General features: G+C 35.3%; 1 protein-coding gene and 1 pseudogene across 4 annotated transcripts in view; both read left to right on the forward strand.

Annotated features, from left to right (window-relative positions):
• The window catches only part of CCDC102B (coiled-coil domain containing 102B), a 188,548-nt gene extending 172,073 nt beyond the window's left edge, over positions 1–16,475 (forward strand). For all 4 annotated transcript variants that reach the window (XM_027575760.1, XM_027575762.2, XM_027575761.1 and 1 more), the window contains 2 exons: positions 3,263–3,472; positions 14,890–16,475. In XM_027575760.1, coding sequence (XP_027431561.1) covers positions 3,263–3,472; positions 14,890–14,928 — 249 coding nt within the window. In that variant the 3' untranslated portion in view covers positions 14,929–16,475. The remainder of the gene's footprint in view (positions 1–3,262; positions 3,473–14,889) is intronic.
• LOC113912521 lies at positions 1,151–1,972 on the forward strand (annotated as a pseudogene).
• Positions 16,476–16,889: the final 414 nt, after the last annotated feature.

A 16,889-nucleotide genomic window follows, 5' to 3' on the forward strand; every position in this document is an offset into this window, starting at 1 on the left:
TTTAAATAGAAAGATTAAATAGAAAGATATTTTGAAGTCTAACATTTTCTTCTTTTTGAAGTCTAACATTTTTAAGTTGATTTTGATTAAGTTGATTTCTCTTTTAGAATTTAAAATATCATGAAAAATACTTTATAATAGTCTAATACTAATCAATACTCTGCAGTCAAGCCATTTGGAACTAACAATGTAAAAATAAATAATTTCCAATTTTTATCCTTAACAGTTTAAAAATGTCTCCTATTTTAATCATGTTACATAGTTTGCAAGGCATTTTGAATAACTGATTTCTTTCAGTCCTTATACTTCCACAAATTTTGTGGGTCTGGTGTCCTCATCTTAATTTTATTTAAAAACAGGAACAGAAAGAAGAAACATTTCAGATTCAGCCAATGAGAAAGTGACAGAATCAGGACTAGTTTCCAGTTGTTTTTCTACTGTGAAGAATGGCTTCACCATCCAGATCTATGCCATAAAATTACTTTGACATTTGGATATACATATGCCCAAATTTGTGGGAGAAATACCTATATAATTATTTTTCCCAAATTATGTTACCACAATGTTTCTTCTCTAAGTAGAATATTGCTATGAAAAGTATTTTCCTCTCTATTTAATTAATTTTATTTTTCAAACCCTGTCACATTGGGGAATAGATTGCCCATATTGGGGAGATGAAGTTAACAGACTGAGCTTACCACATAGAATCAGTGGTGAAGTCAAGATTAGAATTCATAGCTCAGTATTAGAACTCAGAGCTGAAAGAGCTACTAATCATTTCTACTTACATCCAGAACAAGAAAAAAAAAATCATAACTGGCAAATGTAATTCAACTTCACTCTAATAATGAGCAACGATGTAAACATAATAAAACTGCATAAAATTAACACATTTGATATTGCCTCTTTAAAATCTAAATATAAAAATGTTAAAATAAGAAAAACTGACCAAGGGAGACATTAAAATTACCCTAAATCTATTAAATCAAAACTTCTCGAGGTGGGTCCTGGTCACTGGTAACTATAAACATCTCTCCAAGAGAGTCTCATGTGCAGCCTTGGTTGGGAACCATGGGGTGAAAGCAGAGGTGAGGCAGACGGAACCGAAGCTGGGCACAGCCACTGGACGCGGTCCCACTGAGAGCCGAAGATGGCAGTGAACATATATTCAACATCAGTCACCAATGATAACCTCAGTCGATATGACATGCTGGCCCGGATCAATGAGTCTCTGCAGCTGAATCTGACGAAGATCAAAACAGTTGTATTCAGGGGCTGCCTACTGTCAGTTCATGGACATGCTGTTCCCTGGCTCCATTGCCTTGAAGAAAGTGAAATTCCAGGCTAAGATAGAACATGAATACATCCAGCACTTTTTGAAGTGAAGTGAAGTGAAGATACTACAAGCAGGTTTTAAGAAAATGGGTGTTGACAAAATAATTCCTGTGGACAAATGAGTAAAAGGAAAGTTTCAGGACAATTTTGAATTTGTTTAGTGGTTCAAGAAGTTTTTTGATGCAAACTATGATGGAAAAGACTATGACCCTGTAGCTGCCAGACAAGGTCAAGAGACTGCGGTGGCTCCCTGTCTTGTTGCTCTGGCTCTGAACAAAGCGAAGAAACCTCTCAGCTCTAGCAGCGCAGCTCCACAGAGGCCCATTGCAACACACAGAACCACTGCAACCCCTAAGGCTGGCCCGGGTGTGGTGCGAAAGAATCCTGGTGTGGGCAATGGGGATGACGAAGCAGCTGAATTGATGCAGCAGGTCAACGTACTGAAATTTACCGTCGAGGACCTGGAGAAAGAGATTTCTACTTTGGAAAGCTAAGGAACACTGAATTGATTTATCAGGAGAACGAGAGGGAAAACAACCCGGTATTGCAGAGGACTGTGGACATTCTGTATGCCACAGATGAAGGCTTTGTGATACCTGATGAAGGGGGCCCATAGGAGGAACAAGAAGAGTATTAACAGCCTGGACCAGCAGAGCAACATCTGAATTCTTCACTCTAAATCATGTGCTTAACTGTAAAATATCCCCTTTTATTATTCTTAGAGGACTCACTGGTTTCTTTTCATGAGCAAACAGTACCATTTAAGTGCACTTTGCAGAAGTTTCACCCCTTTCCCAATGAGTTTGAGTTAGGAGCTTTTACCCTGTAGCAGAGCAGGATTAACATCTAGTTGGGTCACCTAGGGGACAAAGAGTCTGACCATGGGGGGCTCACCGTGTGGACGCTGGTAACACTGATTGCTGGAGAAGGTGTTTTTAGATACACTGAGGTGGAGACCTCAGCAGAGAAATGTAAAGACTGATTTGAATTTTAAGCTAATGTGAAATCTTGGCAGAGAACATTTTAATAAATAAATTCCTTAAGAGTCAAAGAAAGCAGAGATGAGCAAACTTTTTCTGTAAGGGGCCAGATAGTAAATAACAGGCTTTGCTGGTCATACAGTCTCTATCCCAACAGCTCAAATCTGCCATTGTTAATGTGACAACAACCATAAGCAAATGTAAAACAATGAATGTGGCTGCATTTCAATACAACTGTATTTGTGACACTGAAATTGAAATTTTATATGTTAATTTGTCTAAAATAGTACTTCTTAAAAATTTTTTTTCAACTACTAAAAAAAGGAAAACTGTTATTATGGAATATACTAAAATGGCTGGGTCATATTTGGCCCCCTGGCCATGGTTGCCAACTTCTATTCCCTAGAAATCCAATTAACCACTCACTCTGTGTGTTTGACTATATATACTCTAATTATGTATTTTATACTATTCTGTTACATTCACTTGTCTTTATTCTCAGTGACCAGCGTAATATGTAGAACTTGAAAGGTATAGCAAATAAATAAATAAATGAATGAGTGAATACATGAGCTATATCCATTCAACCAGAATTGCACAATAAATTATTTTGTGCCTTCTCAATCGATAAATGTTCATCATTTAACTGGAGATTGTTGGCAGAATACCATTGTTTTTCACTTGACATATTTACTTGACAAACATGGTCTGTGTGGTTATAGGCATAGTCTTACAAACCAAGAGGAAAGCTATATTTACCTTTGCATGGTGTGGTCTTAGGACCTTTGTATTGTTTACAACTTTTCAGACAAATACGGTTTTCTTTTTAAAAATTATATAAACTTACATATCTGTGAACCTTTCTTAGTGGGGGCTTTTTTGCTGGGTGCCTTGCCTTTTGGCAATTATAAGTGCTACTGTTGCCTCTTTGTGTTTTCTGTGTTTAGCTAGAGAGATTGCAGGCTGAAAATATCTCAGAGTGGGACAAGAGGGAAATACTTGAAACAGAGAAACAAGGACTGGAAAAAGAAAATAGAAGGCTAAAGGCTCAGATGAAAGAAATGGAAGAGCTGCTGGATGGGAAAAACAGATTCAGTGCAAACTCTCAAAGTCCTGATTTCAAGACATCACAAATTGAACGGCAGGAAGGAAAAAAGGTATGGGTGCTCCTTGGAAGGGATGTTCTCACTATACATGCCCCCCTGATGCTTGGTCGGTGCTGCCTTCCCTTTTACCCACCTCCAAATCTGAGCATTTTCTTTTGTGCTATTTAACCTCTGACTGCTTGCTCTCTTTCTCATCATAAGGTAGAATAACATTGTTCATGAATATGAACACAAGAGTTTAACAAATTTTGTATGAAAATGTTAGAATAGGACAAATCTGACAGTTTAAAGCTTTTCCAAAATGAAGAAAAAAGTGAAGGGATGGACCTTTGTGTTTTTTGTTTCCTTTTATACTTTTGTCTCAGTATTTTTCAAGCAATTGATCTTATTTCTCAATAAGTAAATTTCTCCATTAGTTTGAACAGCTGTGGAATAAGCATTTGTCAGTAGTGATAATATCTGCATAAACATTTCAGTTTAGCTGAAGTTTACTCTCCTCTGGTCCTTTTTTTAGTTTCAGAAAAATTATTTTTCAGTCAAATCATTGCATCATGTTGCAAATAGCTTTTACAGGCTATAACATAAATATTTTTTTAATTTTTTATTGTTATGTTAATCACCATATATTACATAATTTGTTTTGGTGTACTGTTCCATGATTCATTGCCTGTTCATAACACCCAGTGCTCCACGCAGAATGTGCCCTCCTCAATACCCACCACCAGGCCACCCCATCCCCCCACCCTCCTCCCCTCCAGAAACCTCAGTTTGTTTTTCAGAGTCCATCATCTCTCCTGGTTCGTCTCCCCCTCTGACTTACTATTAAAGCTAGAATTAAATTCAACATCTGACTTTGAGAACTTCAGATTTTTGGAATTGTTTTATTCTAAGGCCAATAGACATTCCTGCTATAGATGGAATTTTTAAAAATAAATAGCTTTTAGATTTAAAAAATAATCTCTTAATGGCAGTTGCAATTTGCGTGTTTTGGTGTCAACATGCTGCAAAACATTTACATCGTTTCTATTTCTTCCATTAAAGTACCTACAGTATCTTAATGCACAATTCTGTTATTTCACGCAGTCTCTTTAACAGTGAATTAAAAGTGAGTTTGATAAGTTCATATTTTTATTTTATTTTTTTAAACCTTTAGCTAAAATATTTTATTTTTTATTATTGTTATGTTAATCACCATACATCATTAATTTTTGATGTAGTGTTCCATGATTCATTGTTTGCATATAACACCCAGTGCTCCATGCAGAACGTGCCCTCTTTAATACCCATCACCAGGCTAACCCATCCCTCCACCCTCCTCCCCTCTAGAACCCCCAGTTTGTTTCTCAGACTCCATCGTCTCTCATGGTTCGTCTCCCCCTCTGATATCTCCCCCTTCATTCTTCCCCTCCTGCTATCTTCTTCTTTTTTTTTTAAACATATAATGTATTATTTGTTTCAGAGGTACAGATCTGTGATTCAACAGTCTTACACAATTTTTAGTTATATAAGTAGTTCATACTCATATGAGCTTAAAACCTAAATGTCCAGAAAAATTGAATTCCATATCACTTTTTCTTATTCTTTGGAATTCTAGGGATTAATTGCAAATGCCAGATTAAATTGCATTAGAATTCCATAACTTGGCAGCGTAGATATCTAAAGTGAAATATTATAGTCAGTAATCATAATTTTTATTATATGTATTCAGAAACCAACCATAATAGTGTATTTGGCTCTGACATATACAACTGATAAATCTGTTTTTGTGCAGACTTCTACTTGTGAAAGTATAGAATTATTTCAATCATGAAACAAGTTTTGATCATCAAAATACCTGCTTGCATTTGACTCACTTGAACAGAACAAGCCTTTATATAACACTCTGTGTCCATCACTGTTGTAGAAGCTGAGTGATGTGAAGATTAATGAATCATATCCCTGCCCAGCCTGGGCTTAAAGTCTATATAGGGAGATAAACACATAAATTATTATCAGTAGTATATCATAATGATTGCCAATAAAATAGAATGGGAATACAGAGGAAACAAGTCATTCTATTTCATTTTGATTCCTATCTAGTTACATCAAAATGTTATAATATAAAGTGTGTCAGTTAGGAAATATAAGGGTCGATTGGGAACTGTTTGGAACTGGCATATATGTCAGTTGGCATGTCCTGTCAACAGGGCACAGAGTCCAGACCTGGGCTCTTTGGGACAAGTGCAGTTCTTCAGCTAAGAAATAAACAGAATTTGGAAACTGAAGATTCTGGAAGGTCTGACCAAAAAAGTGGATGTGTTTATCAGCCAGAAAACTATTCCTTAAGTATATATTTTCTTGATGACCAGGAAGAGGTGTTGATGATTCTTATGCTCTTCATTAAGAATTCAGACTCACTACCTGAACCAAAATAATTACTTATAGAGCAGCTGCAGGTCAGAATCCTTGGTGCCACAGAGATCCCCATTAGGATCAAGATGCAGATGTCCCCAAATGCCAAATGAACCAAGCTGCATATAAAACATGCCTAAGTCCAGAGAATACTGTGGATTTTATTATAACATGAAGTCAAATTGTAATTTTAACATTATTTTAATAAAAACTAATTTATATGTATGTAAATTATGCATGTAAGTATCCTGTAGGAGTATCATGTGTACATAGGTATGTAATTACCATATAGAAGCAGCATATATCTATGTGAATATAATTTCTATATATGAGTGACCCTGGAAATAGGTGCTGACATGTGACAAAACAATAACCACTTAATTATCACTCTCTAAAAGAGGTGTAAAGTCTCTTATGTTATCTTTATATCTAATCACATTTAATAAGTGTCTGTGACAGACACAAAATTGCTATTCACAGAAATCTACAAATCAATAAATTGTGTTAATTTGTTGAATTTTAGCATTCTCTGTTCAATGAATTTTTTTATAAATTCTTGCTTATGCAAGAGGGGAAGAATTTCACCTGTATATTTGAAATATATAGTGCTATATTTTGCATATATTTTTGCATTTTTTTGGCTTTAGTATTATAGGGAATAAATTTTTAAAGAAAGTATCTTTTCATTTTAAATGGCACTATTGGGGCACGTGGGTGGCTCAGTTGGTTAAGCACCTAGCTTTGGCTTAGGTCATAATCTTGGGGTCCTGGGATGGAACCCCGCATCGGACTGCCTGTGGAGTCTGCTTCTCTACCCGCACCTCCCCATCCCCGTGCACACACTCTCTCTCTCTCAAATAAATAAAATCTTTTAGAATAATAAAATAAATTGTACTGTTAATTTAAAGATAAAGATTCTCCTTAACACGAATGATCTCATCACATGAATCTCCATCTTGTGGTTGTTTTTATGTCCTATGTTGAAGCTACATGTGCATCAAATCTTTTACAATTAAAAAAAACCGAGCAGTACACCTGAACTCTTAATGAATAGACTGGAAAATTACTCATCAGTATGAACATTTGAGAGGTGGGGCCATGCCTACAAGAGACACAGAGAGAAGGAAGTATCAAGACAACTGGTAAATCATGTGATTAAGAAAAGAACATCTTTACCAGGGCTTGGTGAAAAGAAAAAGAAAAGGAAACTTTAAGGACTTCACGAATTCTAATCTCTTTCTGAGCTTTTGTTCCTTCTAGGAACTTTTAGGAGGACAGAGAAAAGAGATAAGGAGAAGAGGAAAAGAGAAGACAAATGAGGGACAAAGAAGGGAAAAATGGTGTGTGCCCACTATAAAGTGAGAAGACATAACAAAATAACCACAATGGGAACAAACACATATAAGCTGATACTTATCAAAATATGTCCTGATTTTGCTGTAATGGAGAAAAGTAGGATTGTAATTCCCAACCATTTTCCTAAGTATGATTCCTATCCTATAAATGCTCATTTACTTTATTTACTTTATCAAAGTGAGACAGATTTTTGTACTTGGAAAGCGTCAGTTCTGCTGATATGCAGTATATGTATTCTCCATTCCAAATAATACTTCTTAAAGAGAAAGGTTATTGGAAAAAGGGGTCAGTATTCTACTGGGTAAAGCCCCACGAGCTAGTCAGCATGCCTCTCATGAAGTTTTTTGGAGGCTTATTTTCTTAAATCATTCTGGCGACTGAATCCCTTCCTTCAGGTCACACTATGGGTCATTTTCAGAAAGTTAATGTGACAGAGTGGTAATTGATGTGTCTCAGGAAAATGATGAATTAATCTAAGAGTGGAAAGGCCATCAAAGTCAATTCCTAATGAATTGACTTTTCTGACAGTGTCCATTCCTTGAGTGGGAATGACATATTTATTTTGTTTAGTAACTTTACCCTCAGAGATATTTTCATTCAGAGGTTTCGCAAGCAAACCTATGGATTTGTTAACTTTTCCTCATTCACATTTCTCTTTCAAAATATTTGCTCATAAAATTATTGACTAATTTAAGAAAAATAATATCTATTCTTAAACTGTTATAAAATAGTAATAATTTAAATATGGAATAACATAATTTGATGTTATTAGATAGGGTGCTTTCATGTTTTTCTTTAACTGTTCTTACATAGCTTTGCTTCCTGAGCTATAATAGAAATTTTAATTTTCAATATGGTGATCAGTAAAACTGTGTATTACGGTAGAGAATTTTGGATATATGGCAGTTTTTAACCCTTTCATATGTGGAATATATTTTGTGTATAAAAATTAAAATAATTCAAAAAAAATTAAAATAATTCATTTTGAAGAATGCCCTCCTTGTAGCAAAACACTAAGCTACACGTGGGTGTCTTTTATGAATTGATAATTTAGTTATTTCATAAAACTTAGAAATGCATCCATGATTTTGTACACATTTTAACAAAAGTCCATGGGATTGTGTGGGTTGAGCAGAACAGTGTTCTTTTCCCCAAGAATTTCTGAAGTTACCAGAGATAGACTCTTAAGTACTGTTTATGAATGTCATAAGGAGGTATCTACTGAAAGTTCCTACTGGATTGAAATAAATCAGTTTACTACACAATAGGGTGACATTTTCTCTAATATGACTGCCCTCACTCATCCTTAAATACACGCATGCTGCACACAAACACACATACGCATGCATACAACAAATTGATTTTTATAAATAAACTCTAAAATAGGGGTTTTATTTTTTCTTTCTGTTTTGTGATTCTCCACTGGAGAATAGGTACACAAGTAAGATTTTATATATATGAAGCCTCGTTTCTAGGAATATATTATCACTGGGTGGGATTTCACTTTTTTTTATAAAACACAAATGTTGTCATAGCTTATTATTATTATTTTTTAAAGATTTTATTTATTTGACTCAGAGCACAAGCAGGGGGAGCAGCAGAGGGAGAGGAAGAAGCAGGCTCCCCACTGAGCAGGGAGCCCAATGCGGGGCTCCATCCCAGGACCCCTGGGATCATGACCTGAGCCGAAAGCAGACGCTTAACTGACTGAGCCACCCAGGTGCCCCTGTCATAATTTATTAAATTAAAATTATGAACAGTAAATCCCAACCCCTACTATGGTGTTTGGCACACCTTCTTAAATGTGTATCAAATGAGTAAATAACTTTATGTTCCATTTTCATTATTTAAATATCATTGTATATTTTGATTTATCTTTAATTCTTTTACTTTCCTTTTATTCTATGTTAGAGGGCAGTGAGGTCTATAAGGTTGTTGGAGGCTTATAATATCTTTACAAATCTCTTTCCTGTATACCAGATCAATGATATTTAATCTGATAGCCAATTAAAACCAAGATGCAAATTTTGACACTTTAGGTCACTTATATTTTGCAGATTTAGAACTTCGTGAAATTTTATAATACAAATTGTGACATTCAGATATGAAATTATATCATTTTGTGTTTGATATGTCTAGTGTACTACTAATAATCCACTATATTATTACAAAATGATTGGCAGTTCACATAGCTGTTATCGGTGGATTTATATTAGCTTGATTTAAAGCAATGATAAAAAATAATGTTTAGTTTCTTATTTAAAATGATGAAACACTATGGTTATAATACTTCTTTAAAACTAAAGCTAAAATTCAAATTAAAAATAAAACTGTAAGATGAGGGAAAAACCCATAGGTCTGAAACATCCACTATTTTGTTTTTCTTTTCCTTTTCCTTTTTCTTAAAGTGAAATTATATTACATAAATTAAATATTTCAAAATGAATAACCTAGTAGTATTTAGTACATTCACGATGTTGTACAACTACCACCTCTAACTGATTCCAGAACATTTTCATCATTCCCGATGGAAACCCAGTAAGCATTATACAGCAGTTCCCCATCCCTCACTCCCCTGAAGCTCCAGCAACCGCAAGTCTGCTCTCTCTCTATGGACTTACCTGTTCTGGATATTTCATATGAGCGGGATCATACAACCTGTAATTTTCTGTGTCTGGCTTTTTTAACTTAAATATGGGGTGTTCAAGGTTCGTGTGTATATCCATACTTCGTTTTCCTTTTGGTTGCACCGTAATTCTATGGGTATACAACAATTTGTTCATCCACTTATGTGCCAATGAGGACACTTGGGTTGTTTTCATCATTTGCTTTCAATTATTTTAGGTACATAACTAGGAGTAGAATTTCAGGGTCATATGGTGGTACTATATTTAATGTTTGAAGGAACCAGTGAGTTTTTCCCCCACAGTGGCGGAACCGTTAACACTCCTATCACAGTGTATGAGCGATCCTGGCTCTCCATATCCTCAGAAACACTTGTTCTTTTTTGGTTTTTGTTTTGCCTTTTTAAAATTATATCATCCTAGTGGGTGTGTAGTGTGGTATCTTATGGTGCTTTTGATTTGCATTTCCCTCATGACTGGTGATTTAAAAATCCTTCCATGTGCCTTATATATCTTTATTGGAGAAATGTCTATTCAAGCTCTTTACCCCTTTTTTTTAAACATAAGGTTGTTTGCCTTTCTGTTGCTGAGTTGTAAGAGTTATTTTTGTATTCTGGATATTAAATCCTTATCAGATATTTGATTTCCCAGCATTTTCTACCATTCTTTGGGTTGTCTTTTCACTTCCTTGGGAATGTCTTCTGATGTATGCAGTTTTAATTTTGATAAAATCCAGTGTATCTCTTTTTCTTTTGTTGTCTGTTCTTTTTAAAGTTTCCTTTCTAAGAGTTGATTGCTAAAGCCAAGGTTGTGAAGATTTAACCCCTATGTTTTCTTCTAAGGCTGTTATAGTTTAACCTGTTATATTTAAGTCATTGACCTATTTTGAGTTAATTTATACACCTATAATATAAGATAGGAATCGAACTTCATTATTTTACATATGGCTACCCAGTTGCTTCAGCACCATTTGTTGAAGAGACTATATTTTTCCAAATCAGTTGTCCTGGTACCTTTGTTGCAAATCATTAGTTTACAGATGTATGGGCTTATTTCTGGGGGCTCAGTTTCATTCCATTGGTCCACATGGTTACCATTATGCCAGTACCACATTGTTTTGATTACTGTACCTTTGTGATAAATTTTGAAATCAAGAAATAGGACTCCTCCAAATTTCTTCTTCTTCTTCATTATCATTTTGGATATTTGGAGCCAATTGAAATTCCCTCTGAATTTGAAGATCAGCTTTTCTTTTTCTGTAAAAAAAAAAAAAATGCAATAGGGCTTTGGATAGGGACTCCATTGAATCTGTAGATGACTTTTGGGAATATTGAGAACTGCTGAATTTGTTGTCCCTCCAAAGTTCATATGTTGATACCTTATTGCAAATGTGGTGGTATTCGGAGCTGGTGCTTTGGGGAGCTGATTAGGTCTGACAGCAGAGTCCTCATGAATGGAATTAGTGGATTTACAAAAGAGACTCCAAAGAGCATCCACATTATTATTCAGTGAAAGTGGTAACTGCCAAATGTGTGATTTAACAAATCTATAACAGGAAAATGGGACCAGAGGTTAGAGAATGAAAGAATAAAATTCTTATCCTAGTTCGTGCTCAATATTTTGGCTGAATAATACTCTGTGCTTTAGTTTTCTTATTTTTAAGAAAAGAGTCTGGAATAAATAGCTGAGATTCTTCCAGCACCAAAATTCCATTATCCTTTTATGTTTTCCAAAAGTTATCTACTAGGTTTAAATAAAAGCACTAATTTGGGTTCATGAGGACAATGTAATATTTCTTTAGAATTTCAGTTTATTTTCACTAAAATAGCTGTTGGCTCCTGATACAGCTTAGTGTACTCTTTCCACTTGCCGGATTTATTCCTTTTTAATTCATGCAGTTAAATTTAATATGGTTGTTGGTATCATTGAGAGATTTTTCATTTCATATTTCTCTGCTACTGCCCATCCCATCACTTTGTTTCCCTATCATTTTATTTTGCTTAATTTAATGGTATTTAAATCCCCACAGCATTTGGCAGGCTTTCTAATTCTCTCTAAATTCTGGGAAAACAGAGCAGGAAGCATCAATATTTCAGTAACCAGCAACAATCATCTCTTTGCTTTTTAACTAACTTTAATTTTCCATTACATAGTTCCTTGTATGTGTGTATGTGTGCATGTGTGAAGGTGGTTCTATTTTAGTGTAATATGAATCAAGAAAGAATAATTACAAATCACATTCATATTTCACATTCAGCTCCTTTTCTAGTATTCTGAAATCATGTTATTCCCTGTATGTTCAGCAGAATTCACATGGTAGAGAGAAGGAATTTAAAAACAGATTAGATGTTCTTATCTCCTGGAGCAGTGTTTCCTGAAGTGGATCATGGTCCTACTGTACCAAATGGGGTGCTTTCTGAAAATGAAAATTCTAAATTAATAGACATGTAACTTGGGAAGTAAGAAGGTATGTATTTTTTAAAAAGTAGATAGGTGTCCATTCACTCTTGTATGGATAAGGAAAATATGGTATATATACACAGTGGAATATTACTCAACCATAAAAAGAATGAAATCTTGCCATTTGCAATGATATGGAAGGAGCTAGAAAGTATGATGCTAAGTGAAATAAATCAGTCACGGAAAGACAAATACCATATGATTTCACTCATATATGGAATTTAAGAAACAGAACAAATGAGCATAAGGGGAAAGAAAAGACAGAGAGAGGAAAACCAAGAAACAGACTCTTAATTACAGAGAACAAACTGATAGTTACCAGAGAGGAGGTGGGGGGTGTAGATGAAACAGGTGATGTGGATTAAGGAGGGCACTTGTGGTGATGAGCACCAGGTGTTGTAGGAAAGTGTTGAATCACCATATTGTACACCTGAAACTGATATTACACTGTATGTCATCTAACTGTAACTTGAATAAAAATTTTAAAAAATTATATTCACAGCCAAAAAATAAGTAAAAATAAAATATTGGTAGATTTAGCCAAAATCTCCCCCCAGAAAAGTATCTAGATGATTTTTATGTCCACTAAAACTTGGGAAACCACAAGTCAACACACGGTGTTTTCAAAATGTCTTATACTGCCCTTTGTAATAACTGTAAATGACTTTAGGTTATTTCGATTTGGCATTATTGAAGAATATGTGTGTGTGTGTGTGTGTGTGTGTGTAACTTTAGTGAATACAATAAATATCTTTTGTTAATGACAATTTCAAATTACTTTCAAGGATGTCTTATATACTTGATAGTTAATTTAAATAAACATTACAAATGAAATTTATTTTCCAATCTACTGCACTAATGCTTGAAAATCTGGTTCTCTGTGCTGGAGGCAAATTGGTGGCTGTTTTGGTGGCATGTCCTTGACAACATGGGGAAAGAGCAGGGAAAAGTGAGAGCTCTGCTGTGCCAAGGTGAAGCAGGTGTGGGAGAACAGTAGCATATGGAGAAATAATGAGCTGCCTGAGTCTGTATTACAAGAATAATTTTACCTTAAGCCAGTTAAAATTAATTAGCCTACCTTAAGCCAGATAGAATTAATTCAGTTTCTCCCAAAGAAAGTTTATGTGGCTCGATTTGGGTGGATGTTGCTGGAATGATTTTTAGCCATATTAATGGGTGTTTCATAATTAGAACTATGTCCTTTGTCTGTATACAAATAGGAAAAAAGGAAAGAAAATTTGGATTTACAGAATTTTAAAGCCCAAATGTGTCCTTTTCTCCAGATAATTATCTGAGTTTTAATGTTTTCTGGCCTTTATATTTGAATGAGTCACTGCTTATTAGCTTAACTTGTACCATATGAGGAATGCCTTTTTCATTCTTTTTATTAAGTTTGTCTTATCCACTTTTTGCTTATTAGCATGATAAAATTCATTTGTTTTTATTTTTAATGATTGTAAAGGAAATATCAGTATTTTTTTATCAAAACTAGATAAAAAGGTTTTCAGTTTTTTCCTGTGATGAGGCAATATGAATTTTCAGATGGTGCTATTCATCCCATTACTTATCTCATGTGTTTGTAATATATCATTTTCAAAAACAGAAGAATATTAAGACATAATTTTATAAAAGGTAAGGTATCTCATCTATTATATGTAAAAAAATGCATTTTTAAACCAGGAGACATCTACTCTTTCATTTGTTTATTGATTAATTCAACAAACATTTGCTGAACTCAGAGTTTGGTTGTAGGTATCCCAAAACAGATAAATAACAGAAAGGTATATAATACAAGGAATCTGATGACTTAGGACTTGGGGGGCAAACTCCATGTTGGATGTATAGGAATGACCGCTGGTGGACCACCACAGAATAGGCCTCACTAGAGAATGGGTTCCTCAGAGAAGGTATCAGGAAGAGATAGAGTTCCATGACACTGTTTCATCCCTGTCCCCATGGTCACTCTGCCTGAGCTATAAATGGGGATAGAAGGTACCCTATGACTGGACTTGCCAGCTCTGTAATTTCTTGTTGCCACTCTCCCCCCACTGAGATCAGCTCCAAATTCAGACCTTGCTTGAGCACATTTCTTTTCCAGCATCTAAAGCATATCTGGAGCTCTAGCTGTAAGAGATTCAAGAAAATGTAGGTGTTGAGCAATTCAAGAGGGAAAACTAGAAGAACTCTGGAATAGATGTTGAGATAGCCAGTCTATATTTCAGACACACTCAGTATAGATGGGGGATATAAGGGTGGCAAGACACACAACAGCCGTCCTCAGAAAACCTACAGTCAAATCAAATCATCAGCAAAAGTCTACAATGGCCACTGTGTTAAATGCTGAAAATTGGTATTTATGTTATTGCTTCTTCCTGGGAAATGACAATTCAGAATGAGATCAGAAAGGAGAAAGGAAGTCATTACCTGGAGAGGCCTGGTATAAGAGCATTCCATACCAAGTGAGTGCAGGGGTTTATTTGCTTCAGGTGAAGTTTGGGGAAAACAAGTGAAATCTACTAATTTTCTGAGATCCTTCTATGTGTGTGGGGCAGAGGAGAAAAATGGCTGTTGGGGAGAGATAACTTGGAAGAAAGCTGAGGTTCAGAGGCTCTAAAATCTGTGTCTACTACCTCACAGGTCCCTGGCTTGGTGATGCAGCTCCAAGGACTGATCTGAAGCCTGCTGGTGAGCAAAGGGAGGAGGTGTGCTAGCAAAAGTCCAGGTGCTGTGGAAAGCGTGGGGAAAGCACACAAAAAAAGAAGTCATGGGAGCTCCTAAATTGACTTTTAAGTACTCCCCTCAAAGGACCTGGTGGCTATACTTAGTTTGTGTAGCTAAAGGAATTATCGTGTTATGACCTTTACTAGTTGCTTTATCCTTAGATCCTGTTGTTCATTTCTGTCCAAATTTTTTGCACTGAAATTAAAGTACCTTTCTATGTTGTTTTAGGGACTTTATCCATCAATTCAGATTATTCTTGGTATACGCTAATGATACAGCTTAGTTTCTTTAATGATTAAGCCTGTACCAAATTGTTATTTTGGAAGTCTTCTGTTAACATCTGCAGCAAAATACTTGTTGATTACTTATTTATCTAAGAATGGCTACATTTTGCTCTGTACCCTTATCTCTTTTTATTCCAAACATTGTACACTCTAATCAATGTTCACCTCACCATAGACATAGAGTTATTTTTATTGGGATACAATCTGAAAATAAATCTCATCGTCAAGTGGAATATGGACAGCATGACACTTATTATGTCAGAATATATCCCACCATTTTATTTGCCATATGCACACTATAGAATTCATATATATATATTACATCTATACCTATTTTATATATATGTAATATATATATATAAAACATCCCCCCCATTACACACAGATATGCAGAGCTACATATACACAAGAAAAGTATAACAATGTGATAGGCCAAATATTGATAAATCCAAGATGATAAAGACAATTAATTAGGAAGTTCCTAAGGTTCTTTATTAGGATAATGATCTGGTCATCTGAGATCAGAAGATATAAAATCTACACTTAAATATTTATTTTATGAAGGCAAAACATAAAAATAGATGTGTTTGGAGATTCAGCATCCATTTTGTCTTATCAGTGTGTGGCTGTTGTTTGGGGAACCCTAACATCTATTCACCTGGCTTCTACTTAACAGGCATTGTTTTTCCTCTACGATCAACTCCACCCCCAAATTTCAGGCCACATCCTTTGGATAAGGTTAATACCACCTCTGCCTTCAGGTTGGGTAGATTCATGTTTATGATAACATGAATAAACATGATTCATGTTTATCTGATCAAAACATTTAAGTTTTCCAGACACATACGCTAGTATGGACAGGTAACCACATCAGAGACAATTAAATGTAATGATGCTTAGACTTCTTGAAGAGACACACTTTCTTGCTTTTAAAATTAAACCTAAGAAAATAAAGATTTAGAGCTGTAAAAAGCATCATACTTTCACTGGGAGCTGCATGAGAAAGAGAGTTGAGGCATGGGAGCGGCCTGACCAGGAGACATAATGAACCTCTTGGGCTTAAGCCGTAGCCTGGATTAAGATACCCCTCAGAACTGTAAATAATGTGCTATAAATATAGGGGTGCATGTATCCCTTTGAATTAGTGGGTTTATATTCTTTGGGTAAATACCCAGTAGTGAGATTACTGGATTGTATGGTAGTTCTATTTTTAACCTTTTGAGGAACCTCCATACTGTTTTCCACAGTGGCTGCACCAGTTTGCATTCCCACCAACAGTGCATGAGTGTTCCTTTTTCTCCACATCCTTGCCAACACTTGTTGTTTCTTGTGGTTTTGATTTTAGCCATTCTTACAGGTATGAGGTGATGTCTCATTGTGGTTTTGATTATTTACAATAGCCAAATTATGGAAGGATCCCAAAGGTCCATCAATTGATTGCATATATATATATACACACACATAAGCCAAGAAACAGACTCTTAACTATAGAGAATGAACTCATGGTCACCAGAGGGGTGGTGGGGGGGGGGGTGAAATAGGTGATGGGGATTAAGGAGGGCACTTGTATTGAGCACCAAGTGTTGTATGGAAGTTGTTGAATCACTATATTGTACAACTGAAACAAATATA

The sequence above is a fragment of the Zalophus californianus genome, chromosome 14 (assembly GCF_009762305.2).
Source record: "Zalophus californianus isolate mZalCal1 chromosome 14, mZalCal1.pri.v2, whole genome shotgun sequence".
NCBI classification, from domain to species: domain Eukaryota; kingdom Metazoa; phylum Chordata; class Mammalia; order Carnivora; family Otariidae; genus Zalophus; species Zalophus californianus.